Below are 15869 nucleotides of genomic sequence, written 5' to 3' on the forward strand. Positions count from 1 at the left end.
AGAAATCTCACACCTGCTTTCCAGAAGAAATAACCTTGTTCATTTTTTTAACACTTTTGGATGCCGATCAAACAACAAAAATATTTAACTTCTTTTTTTTCCCCACAACTGTTTGCTTTGTTTTTTGAGGAGTGTGACTTCTCTGGTCTTACCCAGCCCTTCTGAGTGTAGCACACATTCATAAATCAGACTGAAACATGCTGAAACAGCCAAATCCTACATAAGCATTTACCACTGGCGCATGAAAACATGAAAAGCAAGGTTTGAGATTTTTGCCTTTTATGTCTTAGTTGAAAATACAAGGAATTAAAACCAAAACGCAAACTAAAACTGTTTATTTGACCTCTTTGGGGGCATTGGTTGTCTGCTTTGTGTGGGTCAGTGCTACCACAATCCGGCGCTGCCTTTGTTCAGGTGAGCTCCCCGGAGGTGGCAGTTTGCTCCTCCTTCAGAGAAGACCAACCAACCATCATTTGGCAGGCTTTTGCTCTGAATAACTGTCTGACTTCGGTATTATCATTTTTTCCTTGTGTTTGTCACTCAGTGGCATGTACTCAGCCATGCAGTCTGTTCTCATTCACTCAGCCAACAACCTCAGCACCAACTAAACATTTTTGCAGCACTGTGCTGAAATACGAGTGTCAACCTCTGCAGTGTGATCTGAGCTGGGAGAAGGTAACGAATTACACCATGTAGGTACATCCCATGTCACTAGAAGTGCATGTAGACCTGATAAGCACATAACAACCCCCAAGGTGGTATTTGGTGGTGTTTCATGGAGAGAGGATGGAGCCATAGCAATCTGGGTTCCTGCCAGTGTGATTTTCCCAGTGCAATCCTGGAACCTATGTGACCAGTCATGGGGTTAAAGAAAAGCCCAGGAACAAAACTCTTGTTTGCTTGCTTGTATGCTAAATTTCCTGTACTTTGCTCTCCTGTTTATCTTTCTATTCTAATTTTGGAGTATGGAGCAGATAATATGACTCCGTAGGCCTTCTTCCCAGGAACGTATTATGAAAATATTTATAAAAGGGTATAAATAAATGTTGTTTTGTTTCTGGATCCCATACCTAACAAACAGATCCATTTTCCAGTTGTTAGTAACAAATCCCCAATTTCTGTAGATGCAGATTTAGGAGAGATAGTTTGCTTTTGCAGGATATGGATGAGAACCACAGTTTTCTTGTTTTTATTACACTCTCCCCATGCCTCTCCACACAAGCCCACAGATATCATTGACACCAGCCTGAAATAAGCAATTAACCTTTATCTCGTGGTTCCAATCAGGTATCTTTTAATACCCCAGATGGAACACTTATACTAAATTCCAATTAAATAATTAAATGAATATACTGCAGTGATCGTTTCCACTTGACTGACTGTTTGAAACAACTCTAGCATCACTAACAGAGCTTTTTTAAGCAGAGTTTTACTAGAATTTGCCCTGAGCTGGAGATCAGGCAGACAGCCATTGCTGCTGGGTTTCTCAGTCGTGTACTATGCTTCAAAAACTCAGAGAAAACAGCAAATGTGTTTCTTTAGGCTCCCACTGCTGCACTTTCCGTGATGAGTTCAAAATAAGAATTGCAGCCTTTTGCTGTTGAGCATCTCTGAATCCAAACACGAATTTTTGCACAATTTCTGCCAAATGTCTTCTGTTACAGGGATAGCCAGTTATCCTGATTTATTCATTCTTTATTTCAATAAAAACTTGCTTTTACCTTTATTTATTTGGGCAGTTTATATCCAGTTGAAAAGGAACCCAGGCGGTACTGAAATTCTCACAGCAGTTTGTGTATTTTGGGAGACTTTCTATTTCAGGCTCAAGAACTATGACATGAAAAACATATTTTTACAAAATCATGCTAAGCTGAGGAAGCCCAGCTAGGTCGCTGGGAGTGACATCTGTTTTCATTTTTTGGAATAACATTTGGATCACCTCTTTTGCCTGAACCACTTTGTACTCATCCAAAAATTTTTTCCCTGTTATTTCTCAAAGAAGTGAAGTGGTCACAAGCTGTAAAGTAGAAATGAATTGCATTGCCTCTGTTCTGAGGAAGACAAGTTTGAACAACTGTTGTCTTCTTTTTCTTGTTTATTCTTTCGTTTTTCAGAAATTGTATCTTTGGGGAGAGGGGCCTCTCCCTTCTTCCTCTTTCTTTATGAGGGCTGGGATTGTAGAATCACAGAATATCCCAAGTAGAAAGGGATCCACAATGAGCATTCAGCCCAACCCCTGGCTCCACACAGGACCACCCAAACCCTATATCTGACAGTGCCCTGTCAGCTGTTCCATGCCCACAACCCTCTGGGGCAAAGCCTTTCCCCAACCCCCATCTTACACAGCAAAATTTAAACTCAACTACTTGGTCACGGTGCCTAAGATAGCCACAAGTAGTCACTTCTCCCATAAGAACCTTTCTGTTCTTAACTTTCCTAGTTAGATCCCTTAGTATCTGTACCAAGAATTTATCATCAAGGAATTTTAGGAATCTCCTGGAAGCTCCATTACCACAGCTGTGTGGTAATTTCTGTTAACATCTGGCAATTTGAGATCACTAGCAAGGACAAGGGTGGCTGATCCAGAGGTATCCCTTTGCTCCTCAAAGAATAGTTCTTTGGTGCTGTCACCATGGCTGGGTGGCTACAGGAGACTCCCCCAGTGATGTCCTCTGGCTGTGTTGTCCTCAGATGTACTCATGCAAACTTGCCAAGTGTAAGGGAGTTTTATGTAGATGTGTGAGTAACTAATCAGGGCAGATTAAATATATATTTTTTAAACAGCTGCAATCAGATGAGTGTTGCCTGGTAGCCTCAGAGGTTGCACATAAGCCCTTGTATCATGTTGGGGTCTCTATATCAGTCCCTATATTTTTAGAAGATGTCCTATATGACTTTTTCCTTTCTTGCTTTTACCCCATTCTCCATTCTTGAAAGCACTGCAGATAACTTTCTAATACCTGTCAAGATCCTGTTATTCCATATCTCTCTTGTCACTTCTGCTTGTTGCTTGCCACAGGCTCAGACATCTGACTGTGAAGCCCCAGATGCAGGAGGATAGCCAAACCTGCTGCTCCCCTTTCTCTTCGAGCTCCTGGGCAGCCTAGAAAGCGTGTTTTTGGAAGCTACTCCAGTGTGTGTCGGGTAAACACTCATTGAGCCGTGCCAGTGTGGAACAAGCCTTCTTTGTTTCATAAGAGTTTGTTGGATGTCTGTAAAGAACGTGATGTGGAGGAAGACAAGTGCTCTTCTCTCTGCCAGGCCTGAAGGATTTAATCCAGGAATCACATGAAGTGCTTCCCAAAGGCTGGGTAGGATGGAGGCTAGGAGGATGCTAACAGAGCAAAATGAAAATTAATAGCTAAAATGCCCAGTAACTACTAAAATACAGTCAAAGGGATGACTGACTGCATTTTAAAAGAAATCCTTTTTTTTTCCAGCAGATAATGCAGCTCACTGCTGCAGTAATGCAGGCTGTAGGAGCATGGAGGGCACAGTCTCCATTGGTGCTCTGAGCAGAGCCACAGAGCTGTGGACATCTGGTGTAGATGTGAGAAGATGGGAACACAGCAGCCACCTGTCTCCACTTTGGGACAAGAGAAAAATGGAGACATGAAGAAAATCTGCCAGCACTTTTTGCTTGGTTTCACTGATTTTCTCCCTGGCTGCACGCAGCTGGTTCCTCTTGAGCCATTGGGTCTGTGAAGGGGAGTGTTTAGCCAATATGTGCAGAGAAGAGAAGGGATTGAAATGATAAGGTGATTGAAAAATCAAGCTATTATAAACAAAGTCCTGCCAAAAAAAATCAAGAGAATGTTTTTAAAAGTTAAAAGTATCTCCGTTGTATGAAAGCACTAATTTAGTTTACTAAAATCAGGCTGGTCAAGCTACAGAACACACCCCTTTAAATCTTCATGCTTATAAATTCTGAACCAGGTTTTATCAGCACGATAGGGATCCCAAACAAAATGGGTTGCACTCTGGCCATCGTGTGCATGCTACTGCTACTTGGAGGGCATCTCCAGGGGTCAGGTACTGTGCCTAATGCTGTTCTACCCTACCTCTCTCTCTTGTGTTTTCTTCTAAAATCGATATTGCACATTTTGTAGCTTGTAGCAAAGCCCACTCTAACTGGTAGATATCTTGAGAAGTAGTAGGACTGAAGGGCTGGTGATGCCATTCAAATATCTTGGGTGTGTATTTAATGCAATGTAAAAAGCATATATTGTGTTGTATTTTAATTACTGTAGGAAAAAATGCATAGAACAAATAATTTTTTTTTTTGCATTGCACTGGAAGGGCTTAGACAAAGCACAATGCATTGAAAGAGGACACGAGCAAGCAGGTAGGAGCTTTGGTAAGTGCATGGTGAGCTGCACACAGGTGGCAGGTTTGACACAGCCTGGGTCAAAATTATTGCTTTGGACACACAGGGTTGACAGATCTGTTCCTTACAGTAAGGTGAAAAGTGAAATACTGTAGGCAGTGACCTTCTGCTATTACATTCTGAGTGTTGGCTTCCCTATTTAATTCACTGATGGCCAGGAGAAACACAATATGCTATGCTGGAGTCCCCACCAGATGATGATGTCTTTGTGTCAGTATAACTCTAATTGAATGTGACTGCCACAGGGACACTCAGATGCCTCATCCTGGGATGATGCTTTAAAATCAGGTCTGCAATCTCAGGAATTCAGGACTGGTGAGCAGAAGAGAATAGAGCACACTTTCTATGAGGACATGCTCCTTGGAAAGCTGCTGTAGAGCATTTCCTTTGGTTGCCTCACGGTCCCACAGACATGGCAGCCACTCTAACAGTTGATCTCATTTCTTTTTGTCTTCCAAAGAACTGAGCCTGAGGTTAGTGAATGGGCAGAACAGATGCCAGGGCCGCGTTGAAATATTTTACAATGGAGCATGGGGAACAGTTTGCGATGACTCCTGGGACATGGACGATGCCAACGTGGTCTGTGCTCAGCTCGGGTGTGGCCGGGCCACTGGTGCCGTGGGGGCAGCCCAGTTTGGTGAGGGCACAGGAGACATCCTGCTGGATGAAGTGCAGTGCCAAGGGAACGAGGCTCTCCTCTGGCAGTGCTCCCATGATGGATGGCTCATCACCAACTGCCTTCATCAGGAAGATGCCGGTGTCATCTGTGCAGGTAACTGGAGATCTATTGCCATCAGTGATCAATAATAGTTATAAGCCAGAATGAGGACTGGGTGCTCAACAAATGGCAGCTGAACTACCAAACCATCACCGAGCTACACAGGACATCCCCAAACTATTCCTCCGCATTTCAGCAAATACTTCTTAAGAGAGCACTACAACCTACCCATTACCTTTCACGTTCAAAATCTTCACATAATTAGCTCAGTTAGACAGTTATGTTTCCTTCTTTCTGTAGAGTATAATGCCGTTCTGAGACTTGTCCATTTGGCCATTTCCATTGCTTCCTAACTAAAGGATGAATTCAGCTGATTATTCCTAAGATCATTGAGAAAATAAGCAACGATTTCCACATGCAGTGTGAAATTGGGTCTTTCATGAGACATATTACTTGATGTGAAAATACATGGCACCGTACATTTTAAAATATGGATTGGCTTATATAGACAAAATCCTAATGTGCTGAGAGTTGGTTTTGTGCTGTCTTTTATAGCAGAGTAGTTAAAGAGTGATCTTTTCTGCTCACTTTGTTGAGTGCAAGTTTGTTAAAAAAATGATCTTTCTCACTCTGCTGTTTCTTTTATTTCAGGTTCTTTGATGTCTGAAATTCCTGGTAATTTTCATCTCATATATCTTCATCTTGTTTACTGACTAAGTCATTTTACCTAGTGTAGTCATTCAGTATATACAGTTTGTGAAGAAGAGTATTTGCCAATACCTTTGTCATGATATGATTTTGATGTATTGAACATTTCTGAATATGCATCCCCACAAGTTTTTAACAGTTAGGAATATGCTGTATCTTCAATTTTCAGTGTGTTTTTATCATCTAAATTCCACAATTTTTCATTCAAAAAAAAAAAAAAAAGTCGATAAATATTTTTGGCCAATCGTCTGCTGTCTTTGGATAGGACTTACTATTGTCTCGAATGTGTAACAGCCTACTTGAAACCTAAATAACCCTCTCACTTTTGGCCTTCCCAAAGACGTGTCCCTGAGGCTGGTGAATGGGAGGAACCGATGCGAGGGCCGTGTCGAAGTCCATTACCAGGGCAACTGGGGCACTGTCTGCGATGACTCCTGGGACCTGCAGGATGCCCAGGTGGTGTGCAGCCAGCTGGGCTGTGGTAGGGCTGTTTCTGCCCTAGGAAATGCCAATTTTAGCCAAGGCTCGGGAGAGATCCTCCTTGACGACGTGCAGTGCAGAGGGAACGAGGCCTACCTCTGGGAGTGCCCCAGCAGAGGGTGGTCAGTCCATAACTGCGCACACTTGGAAGATGCTGGTGTTGTTTGCTCAGGTGTGTTTTATGTATTTATGCAATGCTCCATGTCCTGGCCAGTCAGAGCACGAGGGACAGCCCTGTCCTGGCCACCATGCTCCTCACCAAGACTGCTTCCCAAAAAAAACAGGCAGAACCTTCATGTTTGAAGCAATTTTTTTTCATCTATAGCGTTGTTTCTGTTTGATACTTGCTTTTTCTTATTATTCAGCAGTGCATATTAGTGATTTCTACAGAAATTAAGTACAAAAAATCTGTAAATAAGTTGAAAAATTGTACACTCCGTAGATATGTCAGTCTAGGTTAGGTCTTTCAATGAAAACGGGATAACAGTCCAAGAGAGCTACCAGGTGGAGTACAACCATTTACCAACTGCTTCTGTCCATCCACCGGTATGTCCTGCTCCTTCTGGGACCTGGATGTTCCTTTACTGTTGGGTAATGTGTAAACAGAAGGTCAGCAAACAGAGCCATCCCATGCAGAAGTGCCAGAGCAGGCGCAGAGAACAGGTCCAGCCTGGTGCTGGTGGCACCTGGCACAGCTTGTCCCTGCAGACCTTAACACAAAGGTGTCATTGTGCTGGAGGTGGAACAAACAGTGGTCCTCATTGTCACAGTGAGTAACAGCTTGTTTGGACACCCATCAGCTGAACTCTGTGGCAATCTGTGCTCATCCTGTACTAGTTAATAGTAATACTGCAGCACAGACTGCACTGAAATGCATGCTAGAAACAGGCCTACAAAAAATTAGTACTACTAATATTTCAGAACAGATCTAGCTTCTGTTGTAGACCTGTGTAACAGTCCCCACACAAAGAGAATTATTCTGTATAGCACTGATTCAGCACTATTTTCAGCATAATGTGCAATGTGACATTTCATCTGTAAATTCAGCAGTTACTGCAGTGACTGAAAACTCCACCTAAAAGTGAGCTGTGTTTTTTTTCTCATTTGCAGCTTCCACAGGATCTGAAGTGACAGGTAAGTGTCTTAAATATGTGTCATTCTCTTTAATGTCCACATGTTTTAGAACTGGATTTGAACAGCTAAAAACAATGATAGATTTTAATTGAAAAGCCAGGGTGTTGCTCTCTGCACGTTGGATGGGACCTCTCTTTAAAATAATAGACCCCTTTAGCACACATAACAACAGGTGCTCAGCTTTCTTCTTCTGTTAGTGTTAAGCACAGAATAAAGTCAAGAACTCGCCTCATTTATATCCATCAAAATGTTAAGTCTGGACAAACGAGGCTTGGCTTTGTATATACAGAGTTACATGAAAGTTCACACCTAAAGTTTGTTCAGATCATCAGTACTGTGGATCCTGTGTTGCAGAGCTTGAGTTATTCAGGAATGTCACTATCTTTGGGTATAGTGGATTAAGGAGCATGGCCTTGTTCCAGCGACTCTGAAAAACAGGAGTTTCTAGGTAGGTTGGAAATGCACACGCACACCTAACTAGTGAAATGAGCGTGGCATGGAAATCTGTCTATCTATAGTGTACCACCTTAATTCCCCTTTAGCAAAAAAATATCTTTGACATTACATGTCAGCTAAGGTTATGGAGTGCAACTTACAGGCAGAGAGCCAGCTGTGTCAACCACAGTTTTGCAAGAAAGGATCTGGGCTTCCTGGAGGATGAGAAGTTGACTATGAGCCAGCACTGTGCCCTTTGAGTGCTGCCAGCAGGTCAAGGGAGGCAATTCTTACCCTGCACTAGCACTGGTGAGACACACCTGTAGCCTCAGGTCCAGTACAAGAGTGCAGCTTCCCTGTACAAGAGAGGTAGGGGCATCCTGGAGCATAGAACTGTAGAATCATAGAATCATTAAGGTTGGAAAAGGCTGCTAAGATCATCTAGTTCAACTGTAAGCAAGCCCAGCAAAGGGTCATTAAGAGTCAGGGGGTAGGAGAATGAGATATGTAAGGAGTTGCTGAGGGAATAGGGTTTGGTCAGTCTTGAGATTATGAAGGGGAGATTTTGTTGCTGTCTACAATAACCTGAGATTATAGAGAAGATGGTGCACAGCAGTAGGTCAAGAGGCAAAACAGATGCGTGTCAGAATTGGAGAAATCCCACTTTGATAAAAAGAATTCTTTCTTTTCCATGACATGGTCAAACACCAGAACAGAGACCATGAGAAGCAGTGGAATATCCATACTTGGAAATACTCCACACTCTCCTAAACAGGACCCAGAATAGCCTGCTCTGGGGCTAAACCAGGGATGTCTGGAAGTCCCTTCTGACCCACACGAGCCTCTGATTTTGTCTAACAATGAAGGTTCAGCAAAAACTCTCTTTTTTCTTTCAAAGACATGTCAGTGAGGTTGGTGAATGGATGGAACCAGTGTGAAGGGCGTGTTGAAATCCTTTACAAAGGAGCCTGGGGGACCATTTGTGATGATTCCTGGGATATAAATGATGCAGACGTTGTCTGTAACCAGCAGGCTTGTGGACATGCTGTGTCATCTTCAGGAAATGTCACCTTTCCTCACAGCCCAAGATATATTGTCATGGATGATGTGCAGTGCAGAGGGAATGAGAACTACCTGTGGGAATGTTCTCACAGGGGGTGGTGTAGAGAGGAGTGTGACAGCCGGCGCGATGCCAGCGTCATTTGCTCAGGTACACACTGATCTACTTGCTTTATCGAGAAGAGAAATACTTGGTTTAATCTCCAATTTTGTCAAATTGAAAATTGCTCCCCTGATCTCAAATTTTTCTCAGCAGAGTTGTGGTTCTGTTGCTGGAAAGAGAATTTCCCTTCTTTTCTTACACGATCAAAATTTGTTCTTGCAAACTTCCATCCAAATAAGCTTAAAAAACTTTTAGAGCATTTTAATCAGTGTCACTCATAATGCATCCACAGCTTTTGTACTGCCATCACTAATTCATATTAACCAGTTCAATCTGCATGCTACCAGACTAGCAAGAAGCACCAGAAAATAATCCTGAAGCACATTCTGTCCTTAAAGAACCAACCAGCTTTCACATAGGAGACTTCTCACAAGCTTAAGGTCCTAATCCCACTCGCCTTTCCTTGACAAAGCTTCTATTGAGAGCTGCAGTCTATTTATTTGAGTGAGATAATCAGGGCCAAATCCAAAGGTGTAGAGTCATGACTCTTGTAGTCCAGGGGCAGGGAGCAAGAAGGGGAAGGAACCAGGGCTTTGCTAGATCCCCCTGAAGAAAGATGTGCTTAGATTTTTGGCAGTCTTAGATCCTTACCTAAATTTAAGCTTGGAAAATTTCTGCCTCTGTTAGATGGCATAAGAAGCTCCAAAGTTCTATCCTAATCTCCATAGATTTCAAGTTGCTGGCAAGGAAAGTCATGTTATAATCTCATGTCTCACCATTTTTATTACCTTCAGAAACAGATTATTTAACCAGTTGTTGAATGCTTTCTAAAATAAAAAGAGACATTGTAAAGAAGGGTGAAGCATTAAAAGCTCTTATAAAAGAAGCTCTTAAAAATTAATTATTTTGGAAACATTGATGACTGAAATGTGCATTTTATCTGTTTCTTCCCATCACAGCTTCTACAGGAACTGACATACCTGGTAATTTCAATTTCATACTTATTCAATAGTTTCTATCCAGAATTTTCTAAAGCATAAGCATTTTCTTGCTAAAATTATTACAAATCATGTTCTGACTTAGACTTACGGAGTGTGACAAAGTCTTCACTGGACTAGGGTGCTTTAAATCCATGGTTATCTAAAAGAAAAGCTATTGGATTAATCAGTATTTTAAACATTCCATAAGTTGGATGGAGCTACATCGCACACACGCACACAAAAAGACCCTTTTGTTCCACGCTTTAATAAAACTCAGAACCTCTTAAGTGATGTTAAAACACAAGGAGAAGAGACAATACAGTTATTAGAAAGTCATGGCCCCGTTGTGATGTTTTGGCTTTATTAACCTCATCTCTTGGTCAACTCTGTTTCTGTGGGTAAAACTTCGATTCTCTTCTACTAATTATAATATACTGTCATTAACAAATTGATAGATAAATGCCCACTAGTGTTTATGTAATGCAGGTTATTTCTTTCGTTGCTATTTATCTCATCACAGGAATTAAACTGGGAATGAAAACTTGGTTTAGGCAACTGTGAACACTGCCAAACCCTGGCAGCAAGCCTTGGTTCCAAGGGTGAACCAGGAAACAGCACATGAGTGCATACACAGTGACCCGAGGACAGCTGGCACTTATCAGTGCTGTCCTCGCCTTCCCTGGGGGTGAAAGGCCATGACAGAATACAATAGCCATAGGAACACGTTGAATCAGCTCCAGAACTAATCTAGGATTTTAACTTTGCAGTTCAGGAGCCTTCAGACTCTTATCTCCTTCTCTCTTCTTTTTCACAGAGGCGTCTATGAGGCTGATAAATGGCAGAAACAGATGCGAAGGGCGCGTCGAAATCTACTATCAGGGAAGCTGGGGGACCGTATGTGATGATTTCTGGGACATAAATGATGCGCAGGTCGTCTGCAGGCAGCTGGGATGTGGAAATGCTCTCTCTGCACTGGGAAAAGCACATTTCAATCCAGGGACAGGGGATATTTTCCTGGATGATGTGCAATGCCATGGAAATGAATCCTACCTGTGGGAATGCTCTCACAGAGGATGGGCCACACATAACTGTGGGCACAGAGAAGATGCTGGCGTGCGTTGCTCAGGTACAAGTGGTTCTATTTATTTAAGTAAAACTCTGCATTGTGTATATTGAGAATCTAATCATCAGCCCGAAGCAAGGGAAATAGCAAGAAAGACAGTACAGCTGGAATTAGAAGTATGGTGAGGCAGAAATCAAGAAATGAGCTGCCTCTCTCTCTGTTTTCCTCCATGTATCTTTGGTCTGGGATGCTTAGAAGATGCTCCTGGTGGTCACTCAGTGACACTGATGTGAGTGCAGAGAGAAGGAATGCTGTGTTCTATGCAGGATACCAGAGGAGGAAATACTTGGTGGCTTGGTTGACACTTCACACTCTGGGCTTCACAGACATGGCACCGTTCACAAGAGTTTATTTTTAGAAGCCATTCCTAAAGAATTAAAGGTTACTCTATCTTTTCAACACGAGTTAAATGTTATCTTGATTCAGGTAATTAAAGATAGTACATAAAAAGTAACTTAGTTTTAGAACAAATCAGACAATATAAGAGACTCCCACCAGGTAAAGCAAAGTTTTGTTTTGCATTTGTTCTGCTGCTGTTGATGATTATTTCTTCTGAAATAAAACTGAAGCTGCTGAAATTAAGTTTTTCATATGTATTCCCAATCCACAGCTTCCAGGGGAGCCAGAACACCTGGTAAGTCTTATCATTTCTTTTACTGATCATTTAAAAATTGAGTATCTATTGTTAGACATAGTTTGCTTTTGTTTGATGCCAAGCCTTGGGGAAAAAGATAACATTTGAGGAGGATGGACAAGTTCCATACTGCAGCATTTCGTAGAGTGGCTTGGATTGGAAGAGATCTCAAGGATCATGAATCTCCAACCTGCCCTGCTACAGGCAGGGCTACAAACCTCCATATCTAATACTAGACCAGGCTGCCCAGGGCCCCATCCAACCTGGTCTTGAACACTTTTCAAAAGATGTAGGTGATTATGGAGAGCTTGAATGTTGGGAAGAGTTCCTTTGAAGAGGAATGTAAAGTGTGTATTTCATAACTTGTTAGTGACTGAAAATCAACAAATCGCACAGCAAGGAGGGAAAACCTTGGACACACTTTCAGACATCCATCATGACATTTATTTCTGTTCTGTCTCTGGTAGAAGTAGCTCTGCGCCTGGAGAATGGTGGCAATCGATGTGAGGGACGTGTGGAAATGTTTTACAAAGGACAGTGGGGAACAGTCTGTGATGATCGGTGGGATATCGACGATGCTCGGGTTGTCTGCAGACAGCTGGGCTGTGGGCAGCCCATCTCAGCACCGGGAGAGGCCCAGTTTGGGGAAGGCTCTGGGATTATTTTCCTGGATGACGTGCAGTGCAGAGGGAACGAAGCTTACGTATGGGAATGCTCCCACAACGGTTGGTCAAGACATGACTGTGGCCACAGTGAAGATGCCAGTGTTGTCTGCTCAGGTATGCTCCGCTTTGTCTTCTTCATTTCAAGAATCTCCCTTGATATAAATTCTGAAGTATAGCTGAAAATCATTAGCAGTCGAGCCCATGATAGAAAACCATTCTTTCTCCACTGCTGTGGACTATTAAAGACCTAACAGATATGAATCTCATACCTATTTACCAGCTCATTTGATCGCTTTTCTCTCTGGTTGTTCTTACAGGGCCTGCAGCATAAGCAGAGGAAATAAAGATGTGCGTTACCTTTAAGGCTGGTAAACTGCTGAGGCATTTACAAGAAATCTCAGCAAGCATTTTCACTGATCTGCAGTCTCTATGAAAACCAGATTTCTCGATGAGGAATTATAAGCACAGCTTCTTTCCAATCACTTTGATCTGTTATGAACTTAACATCTCAGTGATTTTGTCTGTTACCTATCTGATATTCTCATGGATGAGTATTTGTGACTCGTGTTTTTGAACTTTAGTTCACAGCAGAAATTAGAGCAAATCTCTTCAAAAAAGTAGTGCCTGTGTTATCCTCCACTCCGTGTCTCTCATTCCTGAATTTGGAGAGAGAAAAATGGTTCAGTTCCTACCCATAACAGGCTGCTGGTGGCAGTCATAGAATCAGAACAATCTCAAATTCCAGCCTGAATGCTCCTACCCTTATACTCTTTTTACATTTGCTAATGGATCTGCTTATGTGGGACTTTAGAAAATATATTTGTATAATCCATCTTTGTCCTTGTGCTTTAATCCTCTCTCATGCTTGTAAACATTCACATATTCAAATCAACTGAAAATGAATCTGATTAAAAACTGATCCAGTAGAAAAGTTTTCACAAATGGAGTCAGCATTTGGACTTAAGATTTAGGATAGTCAGAATTATTTCCCTTACATACATAAGGCAAACAAATTACGTGATTCTAAGTGATCATAAATAAGCAATAAACTCTTTCACTGCATGACGTTGCTTACTGCTCATCCTTCTTTTCTCCATATCGAAACTCTGATTGCATTATTTGTCCAAAATGTCACAGTTAAACAGGATATCTGCTTTTCCATACAGTGTTTGTGGAAAGGAGAGCCATCCCTTGCCAACCTCTCACCCAACACAGCTCCTTGGAGCACGTGGGGCAGGAGAAAGTGGCATTCCAAGATGTCCCACTGAAGCATTCCTTGTTGATCTCTTAATAGATCCTATACCTACTTTAACTTTGTTAGGGTAGCTTTACTTGTGCAAGCTTGCACTGTGGAAAAAAATAAAAAAGCAACCAGTTTACAAAGAAAAGCAATCTATATACCTGCTTTACATATGATTTTTCCTTTCACGTCCCAGTCACTCATGCAGGAAGGAAAACTTTCCTAATTAATCAATGTAGTTAGCTTGATTGTTACTACTATTTTTTCTATTTATTAATTAATCTTTGTTATTTTGTTAATTGTTCATTTCATTATCTTTAATTAGCAACTAATAAAATAAAGTTAGAATAGTAGAATCATAGAATCACCAAGGCTGGAAAAGACTTCCAAGATCTTCCAAAGGGATGTTACACCTCCATAGCTGATTCTCTATGTGATTCCTAATGATGGCACTTGCTGAAATAGAAGGGATTTTCTTTGAAGCTGAGAAAGATGTTGAGAAAACTGCCAGGGGAGTGTTTGGGAAAACTTTATATTATTATTAACAAAGTTTACCATGTGAACATCAAAAGAAGGAAAAACAACAAGAATGTGGCAAATGCCAAGATAAGTAACCCATGTTGGCAAGGAGTGCTAGCCAATTAATTATCTGGGTAACAGGATTAAATGACATGTAGTTCTGCATGCAGAGCCAAGACCATTGTACCCATTTACATTGGCACAGCCTCCATCTCTGACAAAGATCAGGATTCACAGGGGTTGAAGGGGGGCTTCCAGAGACCAGGTGGTAACACCTTTCTTTCAACACAATATCTCTGGGAACTGGAAGCAGTACCCAGCACTCAGTACTCAGTTTTGTCTACAAAAGAGGGCTTCCCATGTAAAAGTCCCACTTGGCCTTATGAAGAAATTTGACGTAATTGTGGAGAACCTACTTGAAGGTTGTATTGTCACGGATGTGATTTATTTCAACCTGGCTTTGCCATTTTCTCTAGACATTCTTTAATGCACAAAATGCACTTCAGAATTTGCTGGGGTTGAATTTAGCAGAATGGTTGGTAGAGAGGAAATGTGAAAAATGAAGGAATTGAAAATCTTTCCTTACATCTTTCCACAGAGTAATATGCAGCAAGGCACAGACAAGTTCTGCACACTTATCTGCCACCTGTTTTCACCCTCAGCTAGGAGCAGCACCAACCCACAGGCTTACACAGCAGTCACATCCCTGGGCTGACTGAAGTCAAGGACCAGTACGTGGCAATTGCTATGGCAGTGTTCAAGTGGCAATATTGTGTGGCATTTCAGTAAATTCTTCCTGTTTCACTGCTGTTAATTCACGAGTAATCTGCAATGACCCCAAAATGTATTGACATGACCCAAAACAAAAGTACACCCATGCATCATACCGCGGGTTCACACACCAGGGTCTTCTTTATCAGGGAAGAAGAAATACAGTTAAATACTTGTACAAGAAACACGTGGTTAGGAGAAATGCAGGCAGTGCAAGTTAATCTGTCACAGACATCTCAATTAAATTCCTTACAAATATTAGTTATGAGAGCTACGACGCGTTGTGGTTTACAACACCACTGAGATATAACGAATAAGGAGCTGAAAGGGAAGATGAAACGGGTGCTGCCTCAGGAGGGCCAGATTCTCCAAAACACCCTCTGAATTTGTCGGACAAGGAATACAAACAACCTACCTGCAGTCTGTAGCTGTCTCATGCATCATTTATTTGGCCCTCTGCTTACTTGTTATGGAATTTGCTACTGTTAAGGCCTCTCGGAACCCTACAGAAGATCCGTGTCGTTAGATGACGTTATCCCATAACACATCCACTCCCTAAGGACAGTGCCTCGCTGCCCTCCAGCGGTAGCAGCCTCACAGCAGTAGCTCTGCATTTTCTGGTTGCTCGTAGCCCCTCAAGCTCCATCTTTACGGAGTTTATAACACTACAGGCTTCCATGAGAATTGGATGTCGTTTGAAAAAGCTGGAAAAAGCTTTGCAGGGAGGAGTAGGTGCAGCAAAGCTCCAGCACTCTGCGAGGAGAGCTTAACACCCACCCTGCAGCATAAAGCTCTTTCACTATGGACAAATACTCTTTGTTTTCGGAGTGAATTTTGATAGATTCCTTTAAGAAGATTTCCTGGGAAACAGCATTGCGATTCCAAGCCCACAAAGGTCAGCCCTACTGTCATC

The 15869-nt window shown here is 42.0% G+C and overlaps 1 protein-coding gene across 1 annotated transcript; it reads left to right on the forward strand.

Moving 5' to 3' along the window:
• Window positions 1–4948: 4948 nt before the first annotated feature.
• Window positions 4949–13491, forward strand: LOC104909263 (scavenger receptor cysteine-rich domain-containing protein DMBT1-like). The gene is made up of 9 exons (XM_031554537.2): window positions 4949–5159; window positions 6154–6269; window positions 6900–7062; window positions 7404–7427; window positions 9984–10007; window positions 10819–11130; window positions 11738–11761; window positions 12229–12540; window positions 12744–13491. The coding sequence occupies exons 1-9, from the start codon at window positions 4949–4951 to the stop codon at window positions 12755–12757; spliced, it is 1200 nt and encodes a 399-aa protein (XP_031410397.2). The 3' UTR covers window positions 12758–13491.
• The last annotated feature ends 2378 nt before the right edge of the window (window positions 13492–15869 follow it).

Source organism: Meleagris gallopavo, chromosome 8 (genome assembly GCF_905368555.1).
Source record: "Meleagris gallopavo chromosome 8, MGAL_WU_HG_1.1, whole genome shotgun sequence".
Classification (NCBI taxonomy): Eukaryota; Metazoa; Chordata; class Aves; order Galliformes; family Phasianidae; genus Meleagris; species Meleagris gallopavo.